The 20,606-nt window shown below is 43.2% G+C and overlaps 1 protein-coding gene across 2 annotated transcripts in view; it reads left to right on the top strand.

Moving 5' to 3' along the window:
- Window positions 1-20,606, top strand: part of LOXHD1 (lipoxygenase homology domains 1) — a 165,671-nt gene that overhangs the window by 136,904 nt on the left and 8,161 nt on the right. For both annotated transcript variants that reach the window (XM_006891689.1, XM_006891688.1), the window contains 5 exons: window positions 1,172-1,299; window positions 4,696-4,813; window positions 5,328-5,502; window positions 7,968-8,153; window positions 18,192-18,362. In XM_006891689.1, the coding sequence (XP_006891751.1) occupies window positions 1,172-1,299; window positions 4,696-4,813; window positions 5,328-5,502; window positions 7,968-8,153; window positions 18,192-18,362 (778 nt within the window). The remainder of the gene's footprint in view (window positions 1-1,171; window positions 1,300-4,695; window positions 4,814-5,327; window positions 5,503-7,967; window positions 8,154-18,191; window positions 18,363-20,606) is intronic.

The following is a 20,606-nucleotide window of genomic DNA, read 5'->3' as shown; positions in this document are numbered from 1 at the left end:
AACTCACAATAATGACAACCCCATCCTCACCAGACTTGCTGGTGTTTCTGGAGGCCACGTCCTGTGGCCAGCCAGCATAGGGCACTAGTGGCATGTGTCTGTAGCTCTCACAACTGCTAAGTAGATTCGTCCTGATTTTACACAAAGGAAGCAGAGGTTGGTGAGGAGAGGGCATCAGCCTCAGTTAGCATGTGCCAGATCTGGGATTCAAATAGTGTTCTGGAAGCTCCAAAAGTCATGCATACTCTGGCAGGATGAGTGGGCTTACATTAGTGCGTGGATTGAATGGTGTGCCCTCCAAGGTATACGGAGCCTGACTCTGATACTCTCTGCCATTGTGTCAGGCCCGATGCATGGCTGTAAAACACAGTGGGAGGAGACCGCTGATCCTTTCTCCCCAGAGCTGCTTGGACACAGTCAGTTAAGTTAATGAGGCCATGCTGGACTAGGCTGGGGACTGATCCCATCTGAGTGGTGTCTTATAAAAGAGAACAGATAGAGAAAGCAGTCACACAGCAGGAAGACAGACGCCATATGAAGATGCATCTAAAAAGAGAAAGAACGCCAAGAAATGCCTGGGGCTACCAGCAACTGGAAGTTACAAGGAAGAAACCTCCCCTTAAAGCAGAGAGAAAAAGGATGGCCCAGTGTGCACCACTCAATCGAGATTTCTGGCTTCCGGAACTGTGAGATAATGATTTCTGCTCTTGAAGGCCACCAGTTTTGTGGGCCCTCAGGCAGTTTGGTGGCCTACTGGTGAGGCGTTGAACTGCTTATTAACCCAAAGGCAAGTGGTTCAAATCCACCAGCTGCTCCATAAGAGACAATCTCCTTCTGTGTGATTAATGGTCTCTGACAACCCACTGGAGGATGAACTGTCAGAAACTGAGTTCTGGGTTCTGTGTTCTCTATCAGAAACTGAGTTCTCCCCTCGCCCTACCTGAGTACGAGGGTGGCGGTGGGGAGTGGGGACAAATGAGGGACAGTGACATGAAAGTGACAAGGCCCGGTGCTCGCTGTCCAGAGGTGGTCGAGGTGGGGGTGAAGAGCTCCTTTCAGAGCCTAGAGCTAGAAGCGTGGGTGGTCTTCTTGCCCTGGTGAGAGTCAAGTTCATCTCATGGGGTTGGTGGTTGAGACCAGAGCTCAGACCTATGTCCCCACCTCGTGGCAGGTGCTCTATGAAATGACCGTGTGGACGGGCGATGTGGTTGGCGGTGGCACCGACTCTAACATCTTCATGACCCTCTACGGCATCAATGGCAGCACAGAGGAGGTGCAGCTGGATAAAAAGAAGGCCAGGTATGAGAGGTGGCCCTGCCACCCCTCACATTCAACTCCGCAGCCTCTTAGGTCAACCTTGCCCTCAACCAGACGGGGTGTCTCACCTTCCCTTCTTAGCTCAGTGACTCCACTCCTTTGTTCACAGGACTCCTCCCTGCTGGGATGCCCTCCATCTACAGTCTTCTGTCTCAACCTTCTTTCTCATTCAAGGACAAATTAAAAACAACAACAAAAACCAACCAAACACATACACAACACCACCCCACTCCTTAAAAAAGGACCAATTCAAATCTCGCTTCTTCAGGGAGCCTTCCTTGATCACCTCAGGCTATAGCCATTCCCCTGCCCCCTCTTCAGACCCTCTCTCCCTCACTCCTTCTTGCCTCCTTCCTTCCCTTTCCTCCTTCAAGTCCTCAAAATGATCTAGTCTAGGATCTGTACTTTAATTGATAATATCATAATATCCTGGTTTTGCAATGATAATGTAAGATGTTAACATTGAGAAAAGCTAGGTAACATTTATGCAAAAACGGTTCTATTTTTGCAGATTTTCTGTAAGTCTAAAATTATCTTTAGTCAAAAGTGGAAAAATAGTAAAACATTAAAAAATACGGAATATCTAATACACATGAAACATTGCCGCAGGCACTATGGAGACAGTGAAAGTAAGAGAAGGGCCTGTCCTCAGGGAGCTTACCATCCAAGGAGAATAATACCACAGTACGAGCATCTCTGTGGGGCTAGGTGGTGCCAGGCACTCTTCTAAACCCTCTCTGTGTGCTAACACACCTCCCCCAAACACAAGCATGCAAAATAATTTAAAACCCCAAAACACCTAGTCCTGTCAAAATACTATGGGGACAATCATTCCATTTTACAGGTGAGAAAACTGAGGCACAGCGAGATGAAGTCATGCTGTTCAAAATCACAGAGCCAGAAACAAGGACAGGAGCCAGAAGTTGTAATTCCCAACTACACCAGTGGGTCCTCAGTCTCAAGCTATACGGTCTACTTCTGATCAAGACAGTTGTTAGTAATGACAATGAAGGGGACCCTCCTAGAATACTGACTGTCTGGGCCTTTCATTGGTCCCTCAGCTTAGACTAGCCTGTTGCTGAAAATAAACACAGCAGAACATACCTTTGGATGTGATTGAACTTCCAACTCCTTCATTAACCACATAGACTGTTAGCCTTTTACACCACCCAGGAACTCAACATGTAAGAGCTGTTTTTGTCAACCACTGTCTAGTTAATTCCAGCTCATGGCATCCCCTTTAAGACTCAAAACACCCCAGAACCAACCTGTTGCATCAAGTCAATTCTAAGTCATAATGACCTTGTAGACAGAGTAGACCTGACCCATAAGTTTTCCAGGTCTATAATCCTGACAGATGCACGCAGTCAAGTCTTTCTGCTGCCAGCCAGCTAGTGAGCTTAAACTACTCACCTTTCAGAAAGCAGTCAAGTGCTTAACCACAGTATCACCAGGGATCCTACCTTAAGATCCTATTCAACTCCATTGAGTCAAAACCAACTCATAACTGATTGTTTAATGGGTTTTCACAAACTGTAAATGGCATGAGAAGAGATTGCTTATCTTTCTCCTGTGGAACAGCTGGTGGATTCAAACTGCATGCCTTTGGATTGGCAGCACAACTCCTTACCCACTAGGCCATCAAAGCTCCCTTGTTGTTTTTATGTGCCATCGAATCAAAACCAACCCATAGCTGACTCTTTCATGGGTTTTCAGAGGTCGTAAATGTCATGGGAGGGAATTGCCCATCTTTCTCCCAAAGAACAGCTCATGGATTCGAACTGTGTGCCTTTGGGTTGGCAGCAGCACAACTTCTCAACCACTAGACCACCAGAGCTAAGGTGGTGGTTGTTGTTATGTTCCGCCAAGTTGCCTGTGACTCATAGTGACCCTACATACAACAGCCCTAAACCTTGCTCTATCCTGTGCCAATCTTATTGTCTCCAAAACACCTACCCCCATTACCCTAGTCACTGAATCAATCTGTATCATTGAGGGTCTTTCTCTCCTCTGCTGTCTCTCCACCCTCCCAAGCATGACATTCCTCTCCAAGGACTGGTCCCTCATTGCAACATGTCCAAAGTATGTCAGAAGAAGCTTCAGAATTCTTGCCTCCAAGGAGCAGCCTGGTTTCACCCTCTCCAGGACTAACCTGTTTGTTCTCTTAGAAGTCCATGGTATATTCAATACTCTTCTCTAACACCACAGCTCAAAGGCATCAACTCTCCTTCTATCACCCCTAGTCATTGTCCAGCTCTCTGATGCATAGCAAGTGATTGCAAAGACCATGGCCTGTATCAGACACACCTTAGTCTCCAGAGTGACACCATTGCTCTTCAGTACTTTGGAGAGGTTCTGACAGCCGACTTTCCCAATGCATTACATCTTTAAATTTCCTGGCTGCTAGTGCCAAGAGTGTTGATTGTGGAGCCAAGCAAACTAAAGCTGCGAACTATCTCAATCTCTTCACCATCTATCCTGATGCTGCCAGGGTTAGGAGAAGTTAATTGTCAGTTTGCAGTACTTTAGAGCTATAGTATTTGTAGCCTCTGTTTCACATTCTTTTTGAAAATATAGCTTGTATTCAAGGAAGCATAATGATTGCCATGCAGAGCTCCATCTTCAGTGCCACCTGCACTATCCCGAGGGTCTTGTCAGCATCATCATCTGGCATCAGTCAGCAGACAAGCAATCAGTCAGCATTGAAGGTCGGAGTCTGCGTGCAGCACTGCGGGGGGAGCAGGAAGGAAAGAAGATCCAGCCTTGCTGAGAGGCTGAGCCCATTCGGTAGACACAGTAATGGCAACCAAAGCTGCGTCACTTCCCATTTACTTGCCCTTTACGCTTGCCAGCCTCATCACCCAGCCAGGATTACTGTGTTCAGTTGGACAGATGGTGCACGGAAAAGCGTGAATGGTGCCGTGTAGAATGGCACAGCGTACAACCTGCCCCACCTTCCGTGAAGGTCCTTTCACTCATAGAATCTCATTTAAAGCTCTGCCAACATGAAATGCTTTTTGCAGTGTAAGTTGATTTCGCATCCTCTTGGCCCATGTGACAGTTCTGTGAGACTGCAGGACTAGTGTCATTCTCTCTTTATTTGGGGTATGAGTTGAGTCCCAGGAAGAAGCTGGGACTGCCCTAGGAGCCTAGCAGAATGAGATTAGAACTCAGAACTGGTGTTTCTAGTTTGAGTGCCATTTCTCTCTTCACTCAGTCTTTTGGGGTACATCTAGGATAAGAGATAAGTTGTTGGGGAATCCTGAGAACAAAGAGGGGTGACTGAATGGGTCCTCCCTCTTCTCCCAGATCTGGCCCCTTCCCAGCCTAGCCTCTCACAGTGGCCAGCCCCCCTCCTTCATGCCCTTCTGCACCCAGGTTTGAGCGTGAGCAGAATGACACCTTCATCATGGAGATCCTGGACATCGCCCCCTTCACCAAGATGCGGATCCGAATCGACGGCCTGGGCAGCCGCCCAGAGTGGTTCCTGGAGAGGGTAAATGCTGACCCTTTGCTCCCCTCTGGAACCCCTCACCACCCTTCCCTGCTCCTCTGCGGTGAGTCAGTGGACCTTAAAGTACAAATGTCACCAGAGAAGGTCAGTAACATAAATCTGGTCTGTATAATCCAATATGCCTTTTGGCATGAATTAATAGGAGAACTTAGTTTTCTTTATTTGTGTCAAATCAAAATTGAATCACCTGTCCAAGAATCAAGCATGAGCTGGAATGGGGAGTGGAGGGAGATGGGCTGAGGGGCTCAGGAGAGTGCTCCTGAGAGGAAATGAATCACAACGAGGAGTAACAAGAGCCAAGGCAGGGAGACCAGAGAAATTTGGGGGCCCTGGCCAAGAATTTCAGTGCTTTCCTCTTGGTCCATCTCAGCCCTTTGCTGTTTCCCGTGGGAGCAGTCTAAACCAGCCTAGGAGCTGTCTGATCTTGGACTCTCTCTTTGGGTTGAAATGAGCCCGCTGGTTGGGATGTGTTCTCCCATGGGCTCCCTCTCCCCAGATCCTCCTGAAGAACATGAACACGGGCGATCTGACCATGTTCTACTATGGAGACTGGCTGTCCCAGAGGAAAGGCAAGAAGACACTGGTGTGTGAGATGTGTGCTGTCATCGACGGGGAGGAGATGATGGAGTACACTTCCTACACTGTCTCAGTGAAGACCAGTGACATCCTGGGTGGGTCCAGTTCCCCACCTTCATCCCCACCTTCAAATTCTAGCTCTGCTTCTCAGCTCCAGTCATGGTGGCTTTCTCGGGGTGGCCTATCAGAGAAAATCCCCTCCACTGTGCTACTTTGTGCCTGGACAAAGGATTTTCTACCAATGATCGTCTTGGCTTCTTCCTTTGTCCCTTGGGAAGTGGGGAGAACATTATTAGGGAGCATGGTTAGACTTTTGAAAGCCGTGCATCTGATGAAGCTTAATTCAGAAGTCCCCAAGCCTTCTATTCTGTCTGTACCCTCACCCACAGGTGCTTTTTGTTGTTGTTGTTGACTGCCCTTGAGACTGTGCCCTCAATCATGTTTAAGCTAGTGGTATCACCCATAGGCCCTTGAAGGTCTGACATTCTAGGGGAGCGATCCCAGTGAAGCTTAGTGAGGCTCTGGTTGAGGTTGCCACACTGCGCTGGGAGTCCAGATCAGGATGCCTTACTCAACTGGGAACCAGGAATGAGGGTTACAGAAGGCTTCCCAGAACAGCTCATTAAAGAGCAAAAATCAGAGTCTGACTGAACAGAAAAGTAAAAGAGCTTTTATAGAGAATTAAGACATTTATAAATTGGGACCCACAAAATCTAGAGAATTCTGAACTGAGTGATTCAAGGAGGAGTCAGCACAGGGAGTTTTTATAAGAAAACACAATTGACATTTACACAATTGACACACAATTGGGTCTATCTGTATCAGAGATGGTGAGGATGGCACAGGATAGGGCAGGGTTCAGATCCATCATTCATGGGGTTTTAGACATCTCAACAGCACCTGACAACAACAAGAAGCCTTGAAACAGGGAGCGCTAATAGCTGGGTAAGGAGCCTCTCTAAAACCCCAAAGACTGGCAGTTTGAATCCACCAGTTGCTCCGGGGAAGATGGGCATTCTTCTCCCAAGTGATTCACAGGCTCTAAAAACTCGCTGGAGGGTCAGCTGGGAGTCTGTTTTGACTCGATGGTGCGTAACAATAACGACAACAGTAAGGCATCAGAATATTTGGGCTGTGGCTGTTGTTAGTGACTGTCAAGTTGACCCCAACACCTAGCGGCCCTGTGTTCACAGAATGCAGCCCTTGTTGATCCTAACCATGCTCACAATCTCTGATGGCCTTAAACCCGTTGTTACAGTCTGTTTGCTAATCCATCTCACTGAGGGTCTTCTCTTCCACTCACCCTCAATTTTTCCAAGCATGAATGTCCTATTCCTCCTGATAGTATGGCCAAAGTATGTTGTTTCAAGAAACTCTACTTCTTCTAAGACAGAGTTCCAATCATGCCTGGTTGTTAACACAGAACTTGGTGGTCCAAGTACATCTACAGGCACCTTGGAAAAGAGAGTTGGAAGATGAAAATCAGTCATTGAAAACCCGAGGGAACACAGTTCTAGTGAGTCAGAATCAACTCAGCACCACTGGCTATTGGTTAATAAGGCTCACTAACCCTGTCTGGTTATAGCTTGTACTTCCAACCAGGAAGAATTTAGTCAAAGAAATGAAGACTAATGGAAAACTCTCAGACATAAGTGAATGGTCAATAAAATTGATATAATTTGCTTTAGGCAACTTCCTTTGCCTTTCCCCCTTCCTTTTCTGATGCAGCCTTCTTAACTTCTGCTTAAAGTTCCAAGTGATGGCATGTTTTCAAACCCTCCCACTCCCTCAAAATGTGCTCTCCGAGAATAATTGATAAGCTTGCGGATAACAGCAGGGTATATGTCAGAAAAACTTCACAGGGTCACCTCTTTTGGAAACGTTTGTGATTAGCTGGTGTAAATAGTTTTGTTTGGCTTCAGCAAATGATATGACATGCTGGTGTGAAATGTCAATCAGAGGTAGATTTGGGAACAAGGCACGCTCATGCTCGCTTTTGAATTCATGTTACGCAAGAGACAGGCTGTGCTTCTAAATTGTAAAGCCAATCTACAAGGCATGTCTTTTAAGGTTGGATGTGTTTCCCTAGGAGTAGAAGAGGTTTTATACTAAACCATTCAACCTTGCTAGCCATGACTCAGCTTAGACCATTAACATTTGCAAGAGACAATCACAATGTGAAGGATAGAATCAGAGGCCTAGGAACCCAGGACACTAGCCAGCCTTTCCGAGCCTTACCTCTCCTTTCATTGACTCTGAATTCTGCCCACCTGAATTCCTAGTGAGCTCTGGGAGCATTGTGGTTAAGCGTTTGATTGCTGACCACAACATCAGTGTCAGAACACACCGGGGTGAAAAGTGTAGTAGTCTGCTTCTGTGAGGATTTTAGCCTTGGAAGCTCTGTATGCGTTGTGTCCTCCAGGGTCACTGTAAGTTGACACTCAGTCAGTGGATCTGGTTTGGTTTGGTTTACCGTGACTTGTCCAAGGAGGCCAGGAGCAAGGCCAGAGGGCTGACCTTCAGAGAAATTGGCACCTAAACTCACATCTTGTGCCCCCAGGAGCAGGCACTGATGCCAATGTGTTCATCATCATCTTTGGGGAGAACGGGGACAGTGGGACCCTGGCCCTGAAGCAGTCAGCCAATTGGAACAAGTTCGAGCGCAACAGCACAGACACGTTTAACTTCTCCGACATGCTGAGCCTGGGCCACCTCTGCAAGCTGAGGGTGTGGCATGACAACAAAGGTAACTCTGATTCAGGTTGGCTCTGTTAAAGGTCACCTTGAACCCTGACCTGCTATCCTGACAGCTTAGGAAGTAGGCAATTAAAAGTAAAAGGTTTCTACTCTTTTGTTACTTCTATTGGTTATAAAGAGCCAAGGTTTCTAGGTGTGTTTAGAGATGACATTTAGTTTCTCTTCCTTTTCCAGAATGATTTGTGGTTCTTAATTTTTTGTGATATAGAGCATTAATTCTCCTTAGTTCAGGCATTTAAAAAATTATTAAAGAGGTTATGTCACCAATTTTTTTTTCCTGTGAATTTTCTACAAATAATTTGTTTATGCATAATCCCCATCCCATTGCTGTCAAGTCATTCTGTCTATGGCGAGCCTCTGTCGAGTCTCCATCACTATAAATCTTTGGGAGGATGCTGCTCACCTTTCTTTCCCAGAGTCGCTGATAGATTCGAACTGCCGACCTTTCAGTTAGCATGTTGACACGTTATACACTATGCCACTGGAACTCCACAGTCAGACTAAAATTAGTGACATTTGCTTCTAAATGATAAAATACAGTAGAAACCAAGAAAGCTATATTTTTAACATCCAGCTACTGAAAGGAATATTGTATTTTATCAATAACTACACTGAAGTTCATGTTCTTAACATTGCTTGGGTTATCCGCTTTCTGTCTTCGGGTCATCCTGATTCTTTTTCCTGACATTTGGTTTTGAAGTTCTAGTGCAGATATAACTAGAGTGCAAATGTTACAGTTCCAACTCAGAGAGACTCTCCATCCAGTTTCTGAGGCTATACATTTTAACAGGAGCTGACAGACAGGTGACAGCCCATCTTCCTCTCACAGAGTCACTGGTATATTTGAACAGCTGTGTATATATATATATATATCCTTTTGGTTAGTAGTGTAACGCACTATAGACTATGCCACTAGTGCTCTTTGTGCAATTAGAATGGAGTTGTTAAATACTTCCTTGATACATACTGCTTTCTTAATTCATACTGTGCTAGCTTTTCTTTCCTGTCTTGCATTGAAACTAGCTTTGAAATGCTATCTGCCCTAGGTCCTCTCAGGTCTTCTCTGAACCTCTCCATCAATGGCCAGAGCTGTCCTGAATGTTGCGTTTGCCCACAAAGCAAACTATCTAAGGAGCAGCATTAATGTGAGGGTGGCTGTGTCTGCTATCTACAGGCTTCATAAAGAGGAACTGTCTCCATTAATAATATCCACAGTACCAAAATAGCTACAGGGTTAAGCATGCCACCCACCCCATGATCCTGCATTTTTTTTACCAGTCATTTGGTTCAGTGTTCTTTGCAAGACTCACAAACTTTATTCATGATTGTAAAGATTATTAGCGAAAGAGGTTGGAGAGTGAGGAGGCAAAGAATATCACACAATGCAAGTCCAGGTTTAGTTCAGTAGTCCCAAGCCAGATTAACAAGGTATAATTCCTCAATTAGTGAAAATCAGTTTCTCATCAACCAGTAAATGTCTAAGTTCAGTTCAACAGCGTAGATGCAAGCCTCTGACTTCCTAAATCGTCCAGCACACTTTATCTCAGAGCTTTTATCTCCAAGGTTCCTCTGGTTACACCTTGCTATGGTTCTTTTCATAGTGGTACCACAGTCTCTTCACCCTCTTTCCACCGCCATCTCTCACATTGTCTTCATAGTCCCTCCAGCACTGTCGTTGCTATTTTTTTTTACAATGTGGAAAGCACTCTCTTATAATGATCCACAGCTGTTGAGGATTTGCAAGACCACGTGTCTGCAGTTAAGGTATCCGAAAACTGTGTCCCCCAAGGCATTGACTAGAAAAGCCAATTTTCAAGAGTTCTAACACCCCAGAACCATGTGTTGTGGTGACTCAGAATTTTAAAACTTTTCATTCTAAAAGAACTAGACTATTCTGCTTTAAAAAAAAATAATTCTATTTTGTTGCTGGAAATATGCACAGTTAAATATATACTCTCATACCGTGGCTTCTTCTGAGTCTAACTTTAATTTCTGAAAGTTTCCTGCGAATATACTGGTTCAGCCATTTTTAAAAAGTCTTCACAATATTTTACTTGCATGTGATATTAATGATATTGCTCCATAATCTCTGAGCTCTGTTGGATCACCTTTCTTTGGAAGGGGAACAAATGTGGATCTCTTCCAGTCAGTTGGCCAAGTTATCTGTCTTCTAAATTTCTGGGCATAGGCTAGTAAGCATGTCCAGAGCTGCATCTCTTTGTTGAGTCACCTCAACTGGCATTCCATTAATTCCTAGGGTCTCATTTTTTTGCCAATGCTTATAGTGCAACTTGAACAGTTTCCTTCATTACTTCACAGTATTGAGGATATCACTGCTAATGTCAGATGGATCTTGGCTGAAAGCAGAGAATACCAGAAAGACATTTTATTGTGTTTTATAGACTATGCACAGGTATTTAATTATGTGGATCATAAAAAATTAAGGCTATAACATTGAGAAGAATGGAAATCCCAGACACTTAATCATGATCATGTGAAGTCTATACATAGACAAAAAAACAGTTGCCCAACAGAACAAGGGGGTGTACATGGTTTAAAATCAGTAAAGGCATGCATCAGAGTTGTATCCTTTTCTCCACCATCTGTTCAATCTGTATGCTGAGCAAATAATTCCAGAAGCTGGACTCTATGGAAAAAATGTAGCATCAGGATTAGGGAAAGACTCAACAACAATCTGAGTTATATACATGTCACAACCTTGTTTGTAGAAAGTAAGGAAGATTTGAAGCACTTGTTGTTGCATGCCGTCAAATCAATTATGGCTCATAGCGACCGTGTACACAGTAGCTCTTAACCCTGCTCTAGCCTGAGCCAATCTCACTGTCTCTGACACATCTACTCTCATTACCCCAGTTATTGTGTTAATCCACCTCATCTAGAGTCTTCCTCTCCTGCTCTTTCCCCCAAACCTTCCAAGCATATTTTTCTCCAAAAACTGGTCCCTCTTGGCTTCATGCCCAAAGTATGTGAGATGGAGCAATTACAGCCCTCAATATGAGTTACATTTCAACATCAAGAAAACAAAAATGTTCACCACTAAACAAGCAAGCAACATCATGATAAATGGAGAAAAGATTGAAGTTGTCAAGGATTTCCTTTTACTTGTATCCACAATCAACATTCATGGTAACAGCAGTGAAAAAATTAAAATACTTGTTGCATTAGAAAAATCTGCTGTCAAGAAACTCTCCAAAGTTCTAAAGAACAAGAATGCCAGTTTAAAGACTAAAGTACACCTAACCCAAGTGATTGTGTTTTCAGTTGCTTCCTATGCATCTGAAAGTTGGGCAATGAATAAAGATAACTGAAGAATTGATGCCTTTGAATTATAGTGCTGGAGAAGGATATGGAATATACCATGGACTGCCAAAATAACAAACAATTCTGTCCTGGAAAAAGTGCAACCAGAGCCCTCCTTAGAGTCAAATATGGTGAAGTTTTATCTCACATACTTTGCACGTGTTGGCAGGGGGAGCTAGTCTTTGAAAAAAGACATCCTAGTGATAAATGTAGCGGGTCAAAGAAACAAGAAGCCCCTCCATGACATGGGTTGACACAATATCTGTAAAAATGATCTCAAGTGTGGCTGAGATCATGAGAATGGTGCTGGGTCGGGCAAAGTTCAGATCTGTTGTTCCTTTGATCTCTATGAGTCACAGTCAATTCGTCAGCAAATAATAATAAACATGTAGCAATTGAAGAACTTCTACATGGACAATTCAGTGACTGAATGCATCCTTCAAGTTGTGCAATGATTTCATCCTCCTTTTTGAAATTGTTTCTCCATTTTGCGTGAGCTCACTTTTCACTAAGATTTCTACCTAACTTTTGCATTGCTTTTGTGAATTTTTTAAATTTTTTTATTGTATTATTTTTTACATGTACCGTCAAATCAGATCTGACTGGTACAGGAGGAGATTGCCCCTCCTTCTTCAGCAGAGCATCTGGTGGATTTGAACCGCATACCTCTGGGATTGCAGTGCAGCATCTTGCCACTAGGCCCACAGAACTCCCTGCTTTTGTGCATTTGATGCCATATAGAGTGTTCTTTAAGATACTAGAATATTCAAAGCAGACATTCTTTACCAATTAAGCTAAACTATGCACTAGTGGCTCCTTGGAAATAAGGTGAGTGTCTCTTCCATTACGGTTTATATCCTCAGAAACACAAGGAGGGTTACTAGGAGTCAGATCTGACAGGAGGTCAGTGTGTGAGTGTGAGTTAAGAAGATTTCAGAAAACGTTTTTGTTTAAAGTCTAAAGATAGCTAAAGGGCATGTTTTCAGGGATTAACCCAGATTCAATTGTTGCAGGAAGTTTAAATTTCATTATCATTTAAAACTCTGTACTGCATTTTTTACTCTTTTGATCATGATTCTTCTGTAGAATCTTTGGTCAAAAAATTTACTAAGAATAGTCAGACATTATTGAAGTCTTCTATTGCCTGGCAAAGGAGGCAGTCAGTTATACATTTAATTTAGGCTATTTTACTTTAACATGAGCGAAACAATTCTTTTCCATGACATGATACAAGCTTAGATAAGTACAGATAAAATAGCCAGTCTTAAAGGCAATAAAATACTTGCACATCCCTCTTCAGTTTTCAAAACTACATGTCTGACACTTTGCTAGATATTAAAAATGCACAGATTTGATCCCTATAACTTTGAGAATTACTAAAGCAAAAGTACTTTATTGCCAACCCTGCTTTTCGCTCTTCTACAGCTGAAAAACATTGAAGCTTAGTAATGTTGAATGTCTTTTTTTTTTTTTAGGCTTAAATAGTTTGAATGGAACACAGCCATAGAAAAGGGTTCAATCAAACTAGGCTTTCTGATGTTACACCTGTTACCTTGTCTGGTATTCCAGGTTGTGTGCCTACCAGTCCAACCTGCCAGTCACCATTCTGCACCTGTACCCCAAACACTGCCCCAAGGAGTTAGAAAAAGATGATGAGAGGCAACCTCTTATTTCTTTGTTCACTGTGGTTGCCCTATGTTTACTGTCAGGAATGTTGATCAGGGAGAAGGGACTTAACTACAAAAGATGTCTCTGAATATATGGAGTGAAACATACTTACAAAGCATTCTCAAATTATCCTTAGTGTGTTTCTTCTCTTTCCCAAGAAGGAAACAAAAGAAAAGCTTCTTAGGTCTACCCTTTCTTCATCCTTCATAGTTTTTTTCAGGCCAGTAGCAGGCTGGCTGGCGGTCAAAACTTTGCCTCAATATAGTCATAATAATTAAGATTGTCTTCAGTGCCAGACACTTCACAAGATTAAGATGCATTTCTGTCCACAGCATTCAACAAGTAGATCACTCAGTCAAGACAATCATGTTAGTGTTGGACCACGATCTTTAGTGACTCAGAAAAAGATATGTGGCTTTATCATCATGAGTCTAAAGAGAGAGATTGGACATGTCAGATTACTGGATGTCCCTCATCCCAGACACTGATTTTGTGTGTTTCTAAACTTTCACAGTTCTTCTGCTGGTTTTTGCTACTATTCAGTAATCTGACACTGTCTCGTTCTAGTTCATCACTGTGAAACCATGAAAAGAAAGGGAGGTGGATCAGGACCTTGGACAGCTCCTGTAGGCTGTAAGCCTGCTGCATGTTTTTTGCTGCTCTGGTGGTATAGTCCAGAGGGAGCTGGCCTGCTAGCCCGAAGATGGTGCTTTTTGAATTCAGCAGAGCTCTGATGGGCCATCTTCTGTACAATTTACACTTTCTCAAAAACCTGCAGGAAGATCAGCTATGAGTTGCTTCGGAACTGGTAACAATGAAATCACAATGATGATGATTTAAGTATCAGATTTTCCAAACATTTGATGACCCTTTGAAGAGCCCAGGACTACTTGATTATCTTGATCCCGTACTCATAGTTGGACTTAAAGAAGTCCACACTTTTTAGACTTAGAAGTGGGACTCCTCTCCAGTCAGACTTTGGATCTAAACATTGGACCATATATTGATAGATCTTGAGGCTCGGCAGGAAAGCCAGACTTCTGTATCCTCACTGATGCCAGGTGGGTGGGATACGAGGGCCAGGGAAGGATGGAACCAGTGGCCTCACTCGCTCGCTTACCCACTCATGGCCATCAAGTTGGAACTGACTTATAACTAACCCTCCATTGGGCCTCTGAGGCTGTAAATCACACGGGAGAAGTTTGACCACATTTCTCCCTGGAAGCCACTGGTAGATTCAAACCTCCACAGAAGTATGCTTTTGAGTTCACAATAAAACTCCCTATAGACTTCACCACCAGAGCTCCCTAGTTCGCAGGGTGAAGCTATCAGAGATAGTGACATCAAAATGACTCTCCATAAATCTTTTAGGGAGTGTTTCAGCAGAAATTTAACATTTTTAAAGGAAATATGTATGCGGTTTAACAACAAAACCTCATTTTTTTAAAGCATCGTTTATATGTATCAGTACACGTACAAGGCTAAAGCTCCATGCTACTTACTTTCTTGAAATTAATAATGACATTGTGGAGATTTCTAATGGCTTGGTGGTTAAGGAGTTGCACTGGCAACCCAAGAGCAGGCAGTTAGAATCCACTACCAGCTCCATAAGAGGAAGAGGGGTAATCTTCTCTCATGGGATTTACAGCCTCTGAAAAGCCCTGCATGGTTGGTCAGCTACAAGTCAGTTCCAACTCAATGGCAATGGGCTGTTGAGTTTAATGGTGATGTAGGCTAAACATTGAGCTGATAAACGAAAAATTGGCTGTTGAAACTCACCAGCTATTTCTGCAAAGGAAGATAAAGCAATCTTTTCACATTAATGATGTATGGCCGAGTCAGGTGATGTGTGAAATTTATATTCTGGATTTGTCTATTTGCTTCTTCATGGTGTCATTGCTCTTTTCTTCTTCGTGGTTCTTATTAATTGGAAATAAGCTTCCACAAACACTTTCACATGTACATCATCCAAGCTGATACCCAGGGAGTCACTGTAGGAGCTGGTTAACATGAAGGCAGATTAGATTTAGTTTCAGCTTGTCAAGACTGCTTGCCAAAGGTGGTATAAGTGATATAAGAGCCACATTAGAGTGGGGATTTTGTACTTCATATTTTAACACAACATCTCCACTCTAATATTAAATAGTAGATTCAAGAGCTCTCAGCTTGATTTGCTCCATTGTAAAGTTCCCTCATAACTCCCCATCTAACAGTTTTATCCAGTGATGATCAATTAGAGGTTACAAATTGTGGTTTTCTAATTCTGTCATTTCTTATCCACTTATTAGCTTGAATTTCTCTGTTAAAAAAATTGGCCCTTGGGCTACTTGATTACCGTGAAATATAGTTCGTAGAGGGAAATCAAGATAAATTATTAACTCTCCTCCTTAATTCTCAATTACCCAGATAGCTTTTACAATAGTGAACAAATTATAACACAGCATGTTTATTTTCTAATTCATCTTGCTCCAGTTCTTGCTTCCTCTGAAATGAACATACTAGTGAGATGAAGAATTGTTTAAAGCAGAAATGAATTAGAGGTTTCTCTTGACTAATATAGGTTCAATTGTAAAGAATCTCAGAAGGCATCTACTGGAATTCCCACATTATATTAGTGAGAAAATGAAGACCTGGGACAATTATAATGAGGCCAATGTCATGGATATGGTGAGGTTGGCATGCAGATCTGCCAACTCTCTAAGGCCACCTGGGGCAGCAGAGTGGATGATGAACACGGAAATTGTTTGTAGAAAGACTATAGTTAGAATCTCATATTCTTTCATAGCTAAGATGCTCAAAGTGATGCTTTCACTTTTCACTTTGAGCCATCTATTGTCTTTGTATAAGAAATTCTGATTGCCAGATGGACCCTCAGCTCACCGGAATTTATTTTTAAGGAGAGAGTTGCTTGGTGAAGTTAATTGTCTTTCTACCCAAGTATATTTTTTTCCAAGTATATTTTTTAAGGTTTTGCACTGGAATAAAAATGGACAGCTCAATTTAGAAAATAAAACCAAATGACTAGGTTTTTTTATGTGTGGGGTTTTTTTTTTTTTTGGGTATTTTTTAAATTAAGCATTCTCTAGGTCCTTATCCCTATGAGACTTTTGATTTATAGAGAAGGAAAGATTGTATTGATTAAGGTTTGGGTTGTATGGTTAAATAATATAATCCCATCGATAAGTTGTATGCATGTAAAATTTGAATTGACCAAATGACTATTAGATATATCACAACAGTGACAAAAAAAAAAGAGTAGCTATTGAGGCTTCCAGTGTAAAATCCTGATATCTGGGTCTTTGCTGTGGAGGTTTAGGATCAATGTTTATGATATACCCCAGATTATTGGCTTAATATCATGTGTATATTTCTGCTCTACCTCCTAATTTTTTGCACAGTGTTTGAGTACTAAAAGTTATTCTCTATTTACTTTCACCAGCAGAGGAAGAAGGAGAATAGGAATAGCAAGAGGAAGTGGATCAGGTGAATAATTTCCTCCAGGAAGAGTTTTCCCCTTTTCAATGAGACCAGAAGAACAGGATGGTGCCTGGATTCTCTTACTGAACATTTTGGTCAAAGATCTTATATTAGAATCATGATCAAAGTGAGGAAAATGCAGAACAGATTTTCAGATTCTTATGGAATCTGGGTCTTAAAGAGTCACAGAGGCTGCATGAACCCCTGAGACTATAGCCCTGAGATAATATTTTAACCTTACATTTTAAATTAAAACTATGCCCTGAAGTCTTCTTTCAATCAAACAATAATTTAACTTAAATAGCAAAACTTATGGTCTTTAAAAGAACTACCTGTACGGAGTCAAAGTGACAATAACTTGAAGGATGAGTTAGGAAACTTGGGAGACAGTGAGTTTATGTTAATGGGACAGTTGTGTTGGAAAAGGATGAGAATGATCGTACAACTTGATGAATGCCGTCAATGTCCCTGACTTACACATGTGGAAATTGTTGAACTGGTGTGTGCTTTGCTGTCTATATTCTCAATAACAACAAAAATAAACTATTTAACAAAGGGACCATGAGACCCTGTTCCTACTCTATGTATTTTTAAAATATAACTGGAGAAGTCAGACACAGACCTGAAAAGATGTGTGAGAGTTAGGACATGAAAATGGCCTCAATAGCAAAGATTGTCTAAGTCATCTGTTTTCAAGGCCAAGTGTGTGGGTGACTGATGAATCCTGTGAACCTGAGACTTTCTGGGTCCTCATGAGTCAGGACTAAGCTGTTCAGAGACTAGGAGGGTATTTAAGGCAGAAGATGATGTTGTTTTGGAGTCGTAATGAGGTGAGAGGAACTGTCAAAAAGTGCTTAATAAATCCATCTTTCTGAGATGGTTTGCATAATGGTCCTTCTAGACTGAAGGGAAAGGTAAGGTGCTTAAAGTCAAGCTGAATCCACTGCCAACTCATAGTAACCCTCTGTCAGCTTCCTGACACTGTGCGTCTTTACTAGAAGAAACTATCCACCTTTCTCCCTCAGAGCAGCTGGTAGGTTTGAACCACTGACCTTTTGGTTAGAAGTGCAGCACTGTGCCACCAGAACCCTAATAATGGCCCTTCAATATTGAAGTAGAAGAAAAGGTGATTGGAATTAGGTTGAGGAAGACTCTAAATATCCAAACATGAATTTGCTCTTTTATCCTATCAGACATGGAAAATCACTGGGGAATCGTCAGCTGTCAGTAGCATAATTACATTCAGGATGTGCCGGGCAGCCAGTCTCTCTCTGGCCTCACCTGCCACCTCTTGTCTCTGAAGGTTGAGAGAGGTCTAGTTCAGAGAGCCTGAGTCTTTTCCCAAAGTAAACATTAGAACATTTGTGAATTATACTCTCCGGGTGTGAGGAGCCCTCAGAAATCATCTAATCCAACATCCACATTTCACTTAGCACAAGGCCCAGAGAAGAACTTGCACACATCCACAAAGCTAGTGGGTAGGGTGGGAAGCTGAGGAGTGAAAATCTAGACGTGAGTGAAGGCGCTTGTTCATCTCCAGTCCCCACAATCTCATCCACAGGGCTATTTCCTGGCTGGCACGTGAGCTACATTGATGTGAAGGACAACTCCCGTGACGAGACCTTCCGCTTCCAGTGTGACTGTTGGTTTTCCAGGAGTGAGGGCGACAGGCAGACATTGCGTGACTTTGCCTGTGCCAACAACGAGATCCAGGAGGAGCTGGAGGAGACCAGTACGTGGGGGACTGATGGGGCCAGCCTGGCTGTGATGCCTTGGAACTTGGGAGCTCATGGGAGCCAGCTCAGGAGGCTTGGGGTGGGAGGCATCATGCTGGAATAACTCAGAGACTGCTAGAGCTGTATGTTGTCATTGTTGCTGTTCTTGTTGTGCACCGTCAAGTCAGAACCAACTCATAGCTGACCCTCCAGCAGGTTTTCAGGGGCAGTATAATCACATGGGAGGAGATTGCCCGCCATTCTCTCATGGAGCAACTGGTGGATTCCACCAACATGCTTTTGAGTTGACAGCTCATCTGGCCAAAGGGAATGTTGGGGAGATATATAAGTAAACACTGCAGAAGCAGCCGGGTGAACTTGGACTGGTCAAGAGGCCTCTCATTCACAGGGACTGACTTAGGAGCTGGGAAAACCACTGGGGAGCGTGCTCACCCCATCCTGAGGACTGGGCTGGGCTGAGCAGCTTTGTGTGAAGCCTTCTCTGGCTTATTTTGGTATCATGGACTCCATCCAATTGATGTCTGTGGCAACAGCTGCCAAATCGAGTCTCTCTGGAAACGGAACATGCAGGGGCAGCCAGCGTCTCTATAAACCATGTTCTCCTGGGGCCCTTCCTTCAGAGGATAGTTGAAGGGAAAGAGTAATTGATTCCAACGGTGGATAACCGTAAAGACTAGGGAGGTGTTTTTTCTTTGTAATCCAGATGCCAGTTCCTGGGTCCAATAAGCTCAAAGAAGGCTTCTCAAAGCCAAAGCCTAGGGTAGAGAAATGATTTTCCAATCTTAGTTATTAACACCAGGTACAATAAGAGATAAACTCCTAAAGCTCAGTGACTTGACAAGCCAAGCGTGTTCTCATTAATGCCATCAGCAGCCCAGTGGGAAGTTCTCCATGCTGTCATTCACGGATCTTTCTATCATCTGTCTCTGTCATTTTCAATATGTGGCTTCCAAGGTTTCTTACAGAAAAGAAAAGACCATAGAGAAGACAAATAATCCCTCCTCTTTTTTTTCTTCCTGATTTTTTAATGGAGATTTTAATGAAAGTTTATCGAGAACTTGGATTTCCATTCATTCATTGTTGCACATTTTCCTCCCTGCACCCCCACCCCAGTTCACTTGTTTCTTTGGGGGGGAAAATTCTTTCATTCACATTGCTTCATTTCATTGGTGAGAGCTGTGTAACTCCAATTAGGCACAAGGGCAGCTGGGAACTGTAGTCCTTGGCTGGGCAGCTGCTGGCAGTAAACACGGGGTTTGAGTGGAAAGCCACTCATCCCTAATGCACCATTTAAATGAGATGAAATCAGCTGCTCTATGAGGTACTGAGGGGTGAGTTCCCTGGGAGCATTCAGTGGGGGCTGAGTATCTATCTGTCATTAATTGCAGAAGGATTCTTGCTCTTGCTGAGAAGGTGGGTTTTCTGTAATTGTGTTTGCTGAGTGTTCAACTTTCTTGTAGATGCTGTGGGTAACACACAATGCTTTGTAACCTCAGGTTATTGCTTACTAACCTCGGCCCATGTACCAACCTCCAGACACAGCTATGGGCTCCCAGAGGTCAGGGGCAGTACCACTTGTGTTTGTAGCCCTCTGCAGCACTGTAGACCCTGGGACGAAGTAGAAAGCTGACTAGTCAATGCTCAGTAAATAGAAGAAGATGCAGTGATTTTTCAAGTCCTTCAAAGTCCAGTTGGAGAGAGAAAGAGAGAGGAACTTGGGCCCCTTGCACAACAGGAAAGCTAAAACGTTTGTGAAAATGGCAGGATGAGTGATGCAGACACCACAGGCCATTGATGTTCAGAAAAGGAGAGCTCTACAAGGCCTGGAACAGAGTCACTGAGTCTCCTTCACAGATTTCCTGCCAAACAGCTGCTGAGACCTGCAAGATCCGGGTTGGCAAGGAGATAGCCAAGGAGAGGTGCTGCGTGTGTTAGATCCGGAAGGATGTGCTTGTTCTGGAGATGGGAAGGCAGAGCCCAGGAAAAGCCTGGATAAAGTCATCTTTCCCGGGAGCCTACAGAGAGCAGAGTGGTGCCCTCTGGGCTGCCACACCTGTGTCCACAGGTAGAAGCTAGACCTGGGGAGAGCCCTAAGTATAGCCTCAGACATAGCTTGACCCAATCATCCCAATCCTCAGCTATTTTTCATTTACTTTGGGATTTTATGTCCCTTCAAATTTACTTTGTTTTACCATGTGGCACATAGATAGTGAGTACCTTCTGAGTGTCATCAAGAAGAA

This window comes from Elephantulus edwardii, unplaced genomic scaffold (assembly GCF_000299155.1).
Source record: "Elephantulus edwardii isolate Elephantulus edwardi_28Jun2011 unplaced genomic scaffold, EleEdw1.0 scaffold00103, whole genome shotgun sequence".
NCBI lineage: Eukaryota > Metazoa > Chordata > Mammalia > Macroscelidea > Macroscelididae > Elephantulus > Elephantulus edwardii.
This window is presented reverse-complemented; position numbering and strand designations above follow the sequence as displayed.